The sequence below is a fragment of the Phocoena phocoena genome, chromosome 9 (genome assembly GCF_963924675.1).
Source record: "Phocoena phocoena chromosome 9, mPhoPho1.1, whole genome shotgun sequence".
Classification (NCBI taxonomy): Eukaryota; Metazoa; Chordata; class Mammalia; order Artiodactyla; family Phocoenidae; genus Phocoena; species Phocoena phocoena.
Window position 1 is genome coordinate 19964149 of NC_089227.1, and position 13102 is coordinate 19977250.

A 13102-nucleotide genomic window follows, 5' to 3' on the forward strand; every position below is an offset into this window, starting at 1 on the left:
ATGAAGCATGTGTTTATATAACCAAAAATGTGCGCAGCCTTAGTAAATGAACCATCATGTCATCCCTCTCACGGGAGGCTTTTGTTCTGGCAGAAGATACGAGACATGCACATAATTACTCAGTGTTGTAAAGTGGGACAGATAAAGTGGTCTCAGAGTCAGGGACTGTTACGAATTGCAGGGATCAGGGAGAGCTTTGTAGAAGAGTTGACATTTGAACTTGGCTGTGAAAAGGCAAGGAGGAAGGCATTTCAAGAGGAGGAAAGTGTGGGATTGGAGGCAGCAAGCATGGGGAATAGTGAGAAATCGGTTCAGCCAGAGTATGGATGATAGGGAGGGCAATGGGGGAAGTGAGGCTGGACAGCTTGGAAGTTTTCAGAAGTACGTTATTCATCCAGTAAACACTGACTTGGTGTCTGCTGTGTGCCAGGCATTGGGATAAAAGGTGGTTTTATTCCTAGACTAGTACAGAAGAGCTTATTTTTCCTTAAGGTAGCTGAACCCTGGAGCTCTGCTACTAGCCAGGGTTGTGGGATCAAACAAGCTTAGCAAAAAGCATTCTCTCCTTTCCTCGATCCAGGGCCTGCCCTAAGCAAAATTTAGAAACAGAGGACTGAACTTGGCTTCTGTTTTGCTCTGTGTGGCATCTTCCACATTCCACGGCCTCTCTGCAGGAGCCCTGTGCTTTCATGCTGATTTAAGCACTCCCTCTCTGTCCTATTTCTGGCCTGCCCTCTCCCTAGTTGCATCTTATTCCAGAATTAATACACTGCCTGCCCCCTGCCGACTCCCCCCCCCCCCCCCCGTCAGAATTCCCATTCCACAATGCTGTGGCCCTGAGCCACACTGTTGGGGGACAGAATGGAATCAATAAATGAATGTCCACGGGCATGGGAAGGGTGAAGGAGACTATGACGTGTGTGTGTTTCTGTGTCTGTGTATTTGGAGAAGGGGGAATTTGATACTGGTTTCCATTGGTTTACCACTATTATTTAGAAGCAGTGTCTTATTCCGTGTGTGTGTATGTGTGTTCCATATGTATATTAGGTAAATTTAGATATATGTATATGTTCTATATATAACATATTTCAGCAACTTAGATGAAGTAATAGTATTTAATTAAACCTTGCAAGGAGAAGAATCAAAGATGACTCCTAAATTTTTAACTTGAGTAATTGGGAAGGTGGCTATGTTCTTTACAGAGATGGGAAGATGAGGAGAGAAAACCTCAGTCTTCAAGAGTTATTGTGTTATGCAGCCTTAAGAATTAGTTTTAAATCTAAACTTCATCTTTATTTCTTAATGAAATATAAAACACACTCTCATTTAGTCTTTTTTTTTTTTTTTTTTTTTTTGGTATGTGGGCCTCTCACTGCTGTGGCCTCTCCCGTTGCGGAGCACAGGCTCCGGACGCACAGGCCCAGCAGCCATGGCTCACGGGCCCAGCCGCTCCACGGCATGTGGGATCTTCCCGGACTGGGGCACGAACCCGCGTCCCCTGCATCAGCAGGTGGACTCTCAACCACTGCGCCACCAGGGGAGCCCTCATTTAGTCTTTTTGACATTAGTTGCATAAATTGAGAACTGCGAGTTTGCTAAATAAATTATAAAGTACATGGAATTTTGGGGGAGGATGTTTAGCCTATGCTTTGCAAACAGTTTTAAATGATTTGCATGTAAATAGTTGTAATAACTGCTTACTATAATATAAGCAGTAAGGATGTATTGACTTGGCGACACTTTAAAATTGTACATACGGCAACATCTGATTCATCTAAGGAATGATGAGTGAATTTCCTAAATGATGTATTTAAGCACTTCAACTTAACCGACTAGTTTTGGTAGAAACAAACTGTAGGCACTACATAACATATGTTTACTTCTTAAATGACCAGGGTCTTTATTTTGAGTCTCTTCTGTTGGAGTAGATCATAAAACAGTGACCCCTTTGAAAGGGAATGTATGAGCTGTCTGGGGCTGGTTGCCTGGCCCTTAATGGGTCCACCCTGCTGGGAGCTTCTGCTTTCACCACTTACTCTTTTTCTTTTCCCACATCTTTATTGGAGTGTAATTGCTTTACAGTGTTGTTAGTTTCTGCTGCATAGGTATATGCATACCTATATCCCCTCGCCATCCCACCCCCCCAGGTGGTCACAAAGCACCGAGCTGCTCTCCCTGTGCTATGCGGCTGCTTCCCACTAGCTGTCTATTTTACACATGGTGTAGTGTATGTATGTCAATGCTTCTCTCTCAATTCGTCCCACCCTCCCCTTCCCCCACTGTGTCCACAAGTCCGTTCTCTACGTCTGCGTCTTTAGTCCTGCCCCACCACTAGGTTCATCAGTACCATTTTTCTAGTTTACATATATATGCATTAATACATGGTATTTGTTTTTTTTTGTGACTTACTTTACTCTGTATGACAGACTCCAGGGCCATCCACATCACTACAAATGACTCAGTTTTGTTCCTTTTTATGGCTGAGTAATATTCCATGTTATATATGTGTAACCTACTACCTTGCTGTATACATATTGTTTGGTCCCATGGCTATTGGGCATTTTTACCTTCCCTGCAGGATTAATGTGCTTGTACTAAGAGATAGCTATCAGTCACTCAGCTTTCTTGCCTACTTCTAGAGCTCCCTTCTAGATGGTTGAAGCAGCCAAGAATTGACTTACGAAGAAACTCAGAAAGATACTGCAACATCAAAATCCATACTAAATTATAGCTTATAACTAAAGTTACAGTCTAGGAAAGACATTATTAGTGTAGGGCAATTGTGTAAGTGTATTGTTGGCCAAGACTTGTAGAGAGTGCACAGGGAAGAAAAAATTTAACAGAAAATTATTTTTCATTGGGAAAGAATTTCATCATTTTGAAATCTCTTAAAAACAATTTTGCAAGGGAAGCTTCTTGACTTAGGCTATTATTTACAGTCAAATCTCATGGGGGATATATTAGCAATCTCCTATATGCATAAAAAAGACTAAAAGTGGATTCCTGTTGTCAACTAACCCATTAATAAGTGGCTCTCTCTAGGAATACGGGGTAACTAATGCACAGTTAACCTCAGTTACTCCATATTCAGTGGGAAGGCATCCCTGACCCTCTATAAACGTAGCCATAAACCTAGAAGTGAGCAAGCAGGGAGAAAAGACCCACGTGTGGCCAGTAACTGTTAGCAATGTGTACATCTGAAGCCACAGGAGACTTGCCTGGTTTTCCTAGTACATCACTGGCTGGCCCTTCCTACTCTCTGCTGCTAGTTCCTCATCAGCAGGCAGTGCCTTAGGACTCAATCCAGGGGCCCCATTTCTTCTCTAGCTGGTTACTCCCTTGGGCATCTCATTAGTCTTACGGCTTTAAACACCATCTACCCACTGTACCTCTCTAGCCCACGTTTCCCCCTACAATCCATGTTTATGTATCCAGTTGCCTACCTGACTTCTCCACTTGGATGCCCATCAGGTACCCAAAACTTCAGTCTAAAACCAAACTTCCTGATCTCTCAAAATCATTTCTCTTGATCTCAGTAAATGGCAACACCCTCCTTCCAGTTCCTCAGGCCAAACCCTTTACTCTCTTTCTCTCATATCCTCACCCCAGCTTTTCCCTCTTTCTCTCATATCCTCCCCCCAGCTTTTCCCCACACGCAGTCAGCTCATCCTTTAGATTGTATTTAGACTTTGAGTACCTCTTACTGCCGTCACTGATGCCACACTGCCCCTTACAGTCTGTTCTCAATGCTGCAGAGGGCAGCGGCCTTTATCCCTTAGATCAGATTGTGACCCTCCTGTGCCAGAAGGACCTGCAGCTTTCCATCACACTCCCCGTCAAAGCCACAGCCCTCATAGCTGCCTACAAAGCCTGGTGCAGTCTGCTCCCTCAGGTCTTTGTTCAAGTTGCCATCTCCAAGGGGACTTCTTAGATGGTTGTATTTAAAATTAAACCTCCACCGCCGACACTTACCAACTATGTTCTATCCAGAACATGTCATCCACTCAGATACTGTTTTCTTTATTCATTTCTTATCTGTCTCTGTATTGGGATGAAAGCTCTAGGAAGGCAAGCGTTTTTATTAGTTCACTGACCTGGCCGCTCTCTGGGTGCTCACCAGCCATTGCTGCATGGAGGGTAGAAGCAGACTTACCACCAGCGATCAGAGTAGAGACTGTTTGATTTTTATTTCTGCTTTAATTTTAACATTTTATAGCTTTTCTAATTGAAATTGGGGAAAAAACCCTTTGTGTAATACGTGTTTTTTTCCTTTATTCGCTGTAAAAATAGCTACTATATACACTGTAAATATTTAGCTCAAAAGAGAAATAACTGGTGAAATGATTTCTTTTATACCTTTTGCTTTCTTTAACTATAACACATGTTCAAGTGGTTTCAGTTTATTTGGTAAACATTTGAGTATGTTGAAACATTCTTCAACAGTGTGCTGTCTTTATGTTTTTTTGAGTTATGAAAAGGTGAGGAAACAAAAGGTAACTCCACCTGTTAAATCTCTTTTCCTCAGGCCCCTCTTCAATCCATAGACTACAGAATCAGTATTTGGTTGGGGTTTGGGGATGACAACCCTTCTTCAGCCAAAAATATTTTCTCTAGCGTTTGCTTGTACACACATACTCTTCCTTATAATCTAAGTTTCTCTGTTCTCCCAAACTATTGGTAACACTTAATTCTTTAGCATTGATTCCATTTAGACTGGGATTTCATGTAGGGAAATAGTGATCAGAGTTCATGCAGTCTAATAATGCTCAATCTAAGTTGGCCAAATTTGACATGCATGGTGTTAACAGATTGATAAATATGACATTTCTATTGGCTTAATGATTCTATATTAGAAAGTATGATTGACTCATTTGCTAATGCTTCAGTGAAAAGGAAGAGCATTACTTTAAGTAGGCTGTGTCGGTTATTTTAGTTTGAACTCGTTTGACATATCCCCCCAAATATATGTATGCTTAATCTTTTTCCATTTTTGTTTCTCTCTGCCCTTTGCCAGCATTACTTAGAACCTCCAGTGAAACTGAGTGAGGCTCTAGAAAGATATGGACTTAAGACTGAAGATTTTTTTGTCTTGAAGCATGGAGAGTCAAGATACCTTAATACTGATGATGACAACTTTGAGTAAATATGAGCACAGGAGCTTTTAATGAAAAAGGCATCATCGGATATAAATCTAAAAAGACTAAGAAATTCATGAATATTACGATTTTTTACATTTGGAAACAACTTCTGCAGGTTTGTGTTCTATGTTGTAACCTGCTTCCTAATATGACTGCCAGTTCTTATAAACAGAGAAGAGTTCAGAGGTGGGTCATTTAAATAATGAAGGCTAATGTGGATTTTCGGTCATGTCTCAGTGACATAAACATTGCAATGGATTTTTTTACTAAAGCATTCTACTTTAGTGGTAGAGTTTTGAGATTATGAAAAACTGATTTTAAAAACTCATTTCTGTTTTTCTATTCTTAGGGGCCTTCTGCATGGTAAGTCAAGGCTGTCTACCTACCTAGATTTTCTCACAGGCCTGCACATAGAAACATATTTCTTACAGTCATGTTAGAGCAAATGGTGACATTGATTCCCCACATGGTTATATGCCAAATGTTAAGAGATTTATTTTTTTAAACATAGGAGTTTGGGCTAAGTTACCATTTTTTTTAAAGAGAGGAATAATATACTCTGTGGCATACCTACAATCCCCAAATCAAAAGCCCTCTGAGCTGGGCAGAGGAAGGGGAAGTGTGGTTATGAGAACATGATTTGTGAAATGTTTTATTTTTAATCTAAAAGTCAGACCTGCTCAGCACAAATATAGCTGCAAGGAAATAATTTACAAAGATAAATGCAGATATTAAATGTTAATAGACCATATACTTTGAGTTAAATTTTATTCTTTCCATATTCCATCCTCTCTCTCTCTCTCTCTCTCTCTCTATATATATATATATATACTCATTATTTTTTCTGGTTTCTTAGCTCAAACCCCAGTATGTCAGTGAGCTTTATAAATATTTTCTGTTTTACATGATTCTCTTATATTTTTATATTACACGATCCTTAAGCACGGTTCTACTTATATTAAGCCAGTGTGGAATATTAGTGGTTAAAAAAAAAGACAGTGATTCTGGGAGTCCACTGCCCTGAGTTTTAGTCCTAGACAGGCTCTACACGCACTCCATTACTCTGAACCTTCCTAAATGAGAGAGCTGATTAGAGGCCCATTCTGTCTTCCCAATCCAGCCTCAGTGAAATGAACTTTATTCACACAAAATAATCAAAATAGGTTTCCTACACCAAATGCTACCCAGGTAGTGCCCTGTAATTTATTTCCACGTATATATATGCATGTTAGCCACTTAATCTGACTTTTAATCCTGCTTCTGCCTTGGATTCTCTGTCACCTCAGCTCAGTGTGCCTCAGTGTCCTCACGTGCAGCAAGAGGATGATTTTCACCTACCTCCCAAAACTGTGAAGAATAAATAAGTCTTTTTTTTAAAAAAACACTTGGAAAATGTAAGGGAGAAAATGATATCTTCAGATATCACTGCCTAATACAGATAGGTAGATTTGAAAGTGGAAAATAAGCTAATAATGCTTTTGATAATATATATTCAAGCATATAAGGACACTAAACATTGAGGACTAACAACTTTGTCTCCCACATTTTGTAAATTTGGAGAATAATAGCCAAGATAAATGTAAATAATATTTATCAAAATTTAGCATTTTTATCTACAAAGATGCAAATCTGTCAGGGGGAAATGTATATGTAATATAAGTGAATATATGATTCGTGGGCACTAAAGCACAAAAAATTTCCCTGTAAACTTTCAGGAAAAAACAAACAAACCACTTTTTCACTCCAAAGGAACATTTAGCAAACAGATGGGAATCAAGACGTTTGGCTTATGGTGGATTAGCTTTGGCATAGGTTGCCCTAATACTAGCCAGAGTTCTGTGGTTACCTTCCTTGCTGTTGCACGCCAGACGGAAAATTCATCTCTTACCTCTGCTCTATGAAGCAAGCCAAGCGCATCTTGCTTAATTATTTCTTCTCCTTGAGTGGCCTTAATGTTAACTCTGTATTCACATGTACTGTTTAACTGAGGGGTCCCCAGGCACTTTAAATTATGTTCTAAGTTCCACTGAATTGGGCCTGCCTCATTTTCTAGGCTTCCTCCAAGCTGTAAGTTTTATGTCCATTTGCATTCTTTCCACTTTGACGTTTTTGTTCATTTGGAAGTACACTGAGCTTCATCTCTCCTATCCACATTTTGAAGGGTTTTACGTACAAAGCAAAAACAAATTTTGAAAAGACGAATCCACTCTGTTCCCTCCATTCAGTCTAATACATGTCATAATACCTTTTCATTGTCTCATCCTCTAAGTTGATTTCATTTTCCTCTTTGATTAGCCAGCATCCATACCAACATGTACAATTTTATTGAAATCCCTTTCTCCCGTGATAACTGAAGAACACTTTGAAACTCACTGCCCAAGAGGGTGGGACCATCAATTAGGAGAAAGCCCAGCTAAAAAAGGTAAGATGTGCCATGACCTACATAGGTAAAGATCGAACTGTGCACTTTCCCTGTGGAATTCTTTCTAGATGACTCCCCGCTTTTCTCTAGCATTTCGACATTTCAAACTCAATGCTCTGATCTCCAGGAAACGTTATTTGTTCAAACTAATAATAGAGGAAAAGAAGAGAGGGTGTTTTAGAATCCAATGCTGCTACCGCACATTGAAATCAAATCTTCGTTTTAATGTGTACATTTTGGATATATATTTTCAGTAAACGAGGAGGAAGATTAAGCAAAATTGTTATAAAGAAATGTGCCTTTCAGGGAGTTAATACTTATGTTTGCATCACTTGATAAATGATCCTTAGCCTTCATAATGTACATTATTACTGCTGTAGCTAATTTAGAATTTTCATCATATTTCTACTGTAAAAATACGTCTCCCAAGTTTCAGTTCTGTATCAAGATAACCCTGATATAAAGCACATTTTTCTGTTTGAGGATTTGTGACTTCCTATGGAAATTTATGTATTTACAAATGAAATTTAAAGTACTCTTCTCTTAAAGCTTTGCCTTAAATACAAGACTAGGAAAGCTTCTGCTTACAAATTGATTTACTTAATAACTAAGCATGGTGGTGGTTATGAACTTGAATATTACAAAACCTGGAGGGGAGAACCTGGCTGAATTCAAATATATCAATCAATAAATTGTTAGAGTAGCTTATGGGATACAAATACTATTAAAAATAACTGCTGAGAATTTTTCATAATTTTAATCATGTAAAATATGGGTGAAAATTAATGAATAAAACTTCTTTCAATTAAGGGGAGAAAATCCTGTGACATTTTTCTTCTTTATTTAAAAAAATTACGAAATTTATGCCCAGAGTAAAAAATTCAAACACTAGAAGGTGTACATAGAAAAGTCATTTCCTCACTCCCTAATCCTATTCTCAGGAGTGTGGCTTTCATTCTAGATATATATACCAAAATGCCTATATATGAAAGAAGTGTTCTGTCCATATATAAGCATAAATTTTTTGATTAAAAAAAAAACCACAAATGGGGTCATATTTTTCTACAACATGTATTTTGAAAAACAGCCATATTTCATGGATGTCTTTCCACATCAGCACATTCAGACTTGCTTCATTCTGAGAACTATATAACTGATTTAACCAATTGCCTTTGGTTGGATTTTGATTGATCCCAGTATGTTATACACATCAAACTGAATGGGAGTGGGTGAGTACTAGGAAACATTTCTAACAGTTTACATAGACTAGAATAGATTCTAATGATTAGAACAGACCTGAAAGAGTGGCAGGTGGCCTTGGGAGTATGGGATCGATCTCGGGTCCTTCCTAGGGCGCTTATGAAACATACTGCTGCTGTCCCAGATGCATAACTGCAAATCACTGCCAACAGTGGAAGGGTAGCTTACACATAAAAAGGTCACTGTCACTCCGTGTAGAGGATAACTGAAGTAGCTTAGCAAAAAGCAAAATAAAAACAAAATGGTTTCAGAACAAGCTCTTATTTTGGTATCAATAAAATGGTCCAAGACCAGGGCAAGTTGTAGCTGTGTTAATGATGGAAGGTGATATTTACTGTTTGTTTAAATTCAAGCAGTTGAAAGAATCCCTTTGTAAGGAAGGTGAAAAATGAGAAGTTTATGTGTAGTATTTCTAGACTGCATTACTCTTTGGAAAAATATGACCAGCCAGTTAGAATTTTGGTATCATTGTTACCTTTTCCTTCACATCTGCATCATGGTGATAAACTAAAGCTCTCATTTTCTGGGCACATTCTTCTCCATATAACAGGTAAAATAGTGAACCTTCAGTGAAAGTTGGCTGAATAGCTAAACGGCCTTCCTTTTCGAGGCAGGTAGTTATATTCTGAAACAGTGTGAGAACTCGAAGAAGAATCTCCTTTGCTACATGGCCATCATAAAGGGAAAGGAATGATGAATCCACCTGAAGTAGGAAACAATGAAGATTAAAAAATATACGAAAACATTTTCCATGTGTATGTTCACATTTTAAAGCTGTAGTAAATGCATTAAAAAAATCTTGTCATAGAAAACTATCCCTAAGACTGCGTAACGTAAATGTGTAAAATCTTAGGCACTCCTATGTCATATACTAATGGAAAAAAGGTTTTGTGTTTTAGCTAAAAAATACTATTTCCTTGGAATCCTAGAATGCAGTCATTTGGAAAAACACCCATTTCCTCTTTAAGATCCATCATATACAGTCATCATGGAAACTCATTAATTCACCAAACACAGTGTGCAGGGCATAGGGCTGAGCAGATGAATATGACAGGGTCCCTTTTCTACAGGACTTGAGGTCCATTCTACCACAGCACTAACCTATGCTTCCTTCAAAATACCACAGCTTTTAACTGCTCCTTTCTTACATATTTTGTCTCCTCTCCCTAGACTGTAAGCTCACGAGGACAAGCACCAGGTAATGCTGTACTCACTGGTGTACCCTGGCACTCAGCCTGGCATCAGGCACATACTGCGGCCTCCATAAATACTAGTGTGTCAGTGGATACTAAGGTACACTGAACATAAGCAGGTCAAATATAAAACGTGATGATATATAAGTACCCCAAAAAATATAATTCATTATTGCTAGGGAGAACTTTTCAAAATGAGTTTTAAAAGTAAAATACGTTCATTACAGAAATTTTAGGAAATTCGTATCAGCAAAAAGAACCAAAAAAGAAACCCACCTCTAATATTGCTCCTCAGAGATAATCCCTGTTAATATGTGAGGTAAGTCCTTTCCTTCCAGATCTGTCTGTCCAAATCTATATATTTGTATGGACAAAACAAGTATGTAAGCTACTGAACTTACTTTGGCACCAAGGAGTCCATCTGTCATGGCTGGATTTTCCGACAAATTCAAAAGCAGTTTTAAAACTTGAACCTGAAATAAGAACATTGGTTTATTTCAGACTAGCAAGCGTGGGTTTTTCTCTCCCTGGCATGCTGTCCCCCAACCAAGTCCACATTTTAAAGTCCTGCCTATTCTTCAACGTCTGACTCAAATTTTCTCCATTCCACGAAGCTTTCTCAATTCCTCTTATTTAAAACCTTAGTTTTCCAATTATACTGATAGGGAGACAGGAAGAAAATAATGAACATTTTAGCTACCCACCCCTGGTGCACAGAAATACCTAACACAGAGTAAGTTTAACATGTGTTACATAAATAATCTTTATTACGCTTACTGTTAAGTGAAATATCTTTAGAACAAAAAAACGAATCTCTCAAACCAGTTCCTACTTCAAGTATGAAAATTTGGGGATAGTTTGGTTATGAAGACTAACAATATGGTGCTTTATACTAGGTTTCTGTGATTCTTGGAGCTTATCGTTTCTATGTGAAAAACTGTACAATCATTTAACTACGCAGTGACATAAATAAGCAAATGTTATCTTATAGCTGACTGGCCAAAATATCAGAACTCATCACTTATAACTGAAAAGTCAGTAATGAAAACATTCAAAAAAAATGAATCCACCTGCCAATGTGGGGGACACGGGTTCGAGCCCTGGTCCGAGAAGATCCCACATGCCGCGGAGCAATTAAGACCGTGCGCCGCAACTACTGAGCCTGCGCTCTAGAGCCCACGCTCTGCAACAAGAGAAGCCACCGTGATGAGAAGCCCACGCACCGCAACGATGCGTAACCCCGGCTCGCCGCAACTAGAGAAAGTCCGCGTGCAGCAATGAAGACCCAACGCAGCCAAAAAAAAAATGCAAGTCATGTAAAAGTATACTTTCTACAAGATACTTGAAATTGCAGAAAGTGAGGAGCAGGGAGAGCAGACTGAAATCAGGAAAAAGTGACAAATGTGCCCTCCATTACTCCCTGGAAGAGACCCGGATATTATTATATAAACCTTTTTCGAATTACAAAGGCATTATGTGTTTACTATAGAACATTGTTTTTTACAGAAAAGCAGAAAGGAAAAGGAAATTCACTCACATTTCCATGACTAGAGATGATATTAAGTTTGGTATTTTCTCATATACATATCCTAATACACATTCCTTTGATCACACTGTACATATTAATTTGTTAAGTAGAAAGATGACTTTCCCTACTTTTACTGTTTTTTATCATTTAAAACTTTTAAATAAAATTAATACATGTTCATGATAAATTTCAAAGAGTGCAGGAGGGTTCTGCACAGCAAAAGAAACCATAAAAACGATGAGACAACCTACAGGATGGGAGAAGATACTTGCAAATGATGTGACCAACAGGGGTTAATTTCCAAAATATACAAAGAGCTCATGAAGCTCAATATAAAAAAACAAACAACCCAATCAAACAATGAGAAGACCTAAATAAACATTTCTCCAAAGCAGACATACATGTGGCCAAGAGGAACAAAAAAGATGCTCAACATCACTTATTTCTAGAGAAATGCAAATAAAAAGTAAAATGAGGCATCATGTCCCATCAGTCAGAATGTCCATCATCTTTAAATCTACAAACAATAAACACTGGAGAGCACATGGAGAAAAAGGAACCCTCTTACACTATCAGTGGGAATGTAAATTGGTAACAGGCACTATATATTAATGCATATACTTAGAATCTAGAAAATGGTACACATTAACGTATTTGCAGGGCAGGAATAGAGATGCAGACGTAGAGAAAGAACATGTGGACACGGGGTGGGGGAAGCGGAGGGTGGGATGAATTGGGAGATCAGTACCGACATATACCACCACGCATGAAATAGAGAGCTAGCAGGTACCTGGTATAAAACAGGAAGTTAACCTCGGTGCTCTGACACGACCTAGATGGGTGGAATGGGCGGATGGGAGGGAGGACCAAAAGGGAGGGGATATAGGTATACATATAGCTGATTCACTTCACTGTACAGCAGAAACTAACGCAATATTGTAAAGCAATTATACTCCAATAGAAAAAAAAAAAGCACGAGGGGGTATCAAGGGGTACCAGTCAGAATGGTCATCATCCAAAAGTCTACAAACAATAAATACTGGAGAGGGCATGGAGAAAAGGGAACCCTCCTACACTGTCAGTGGGAATGTAAATTGGTGACTGCCGCTATGGAGAAGAGTAGGGAGGTTCCTTAAGAAACCAAAAACAGCTGCCATATGATCTGGCAATCCCACTCCTAGGCGTATATCCGGAGAAAACCATAATTCAAAAAGACACATACACCCCAACCTTCCTTGTGGGGCTACTTACACTAGCCCAGACATGGAAGCAACTAAAATGTCCATCGACAGGTGGATGGATAAAGAAGATGTGGTACATATATAAGGAAATATTACTCAGCCTTAAAAAAATGAAATAATGCCATTTGTAGCAACGTGAATGGACCTAGATATGATCATACTAAGTGAAGTCAATCAGACAGAGAAAGACAAACATGATATCGCTTGTATGTGGAATCTAAAAAAAAAAAATGATACAAATGAACTAATTTACAAAACAGAAACAGACAGTCTTCAAAAACAAACTTAGGGTGACCACCGGGGAATAGTGTTGGGAGGGA

General features: G+C 38.8%; 2 protein-coding genes across 2 annotated transcripts in view; one reads left to right on the top strand and one right to left on the bottom strand.

Annotated features, from left to right (window-relative positions):
• The window catches only part of NAPEPLD (N-acyl phosphatidylethanolamine phospholipase D), a 45792-nt gene extending 40453 nt beyond the window's left edge, over nt 1–5339 (top strand). The window contains exon 5 of the mRNA XM_065884049.1: nt 5015–5339. Within this exon, the coding sequence (XP_065740121.1) occupies nt 5015–5143 (129 nt within the window). The 3' untranslated portion in view covers nt 5144–5339. The remainder of the gene's footprint in view (nt 1–5014) is intronic.
• Nucleotides 5340–8968: 3629 nt separating this feature from the next.
• ARMC10 (armadillo repeat containing 10) overlaps nt 8969–13102 on the bottom strand; it is a 28713-nt gene continuing 24579 nt past the window's right edge. Inside the window, exons 5-6 of the mRNA XM_065884080.1 lie at nt 10415–10486; nt 8969–9523 (exon numbers count right to left, since the gene is read on the bottom strand). Of these exons, the coding sequence (XP_065740152.1) occupies nt 9272–9523; nt 10415–10486 (324 nt within the window). The 3' untranslated portion in view covers nt 8969–9271. The remainder of the gene's footprint in view (nt 9524–10414; nt 10487–13102) is intronic.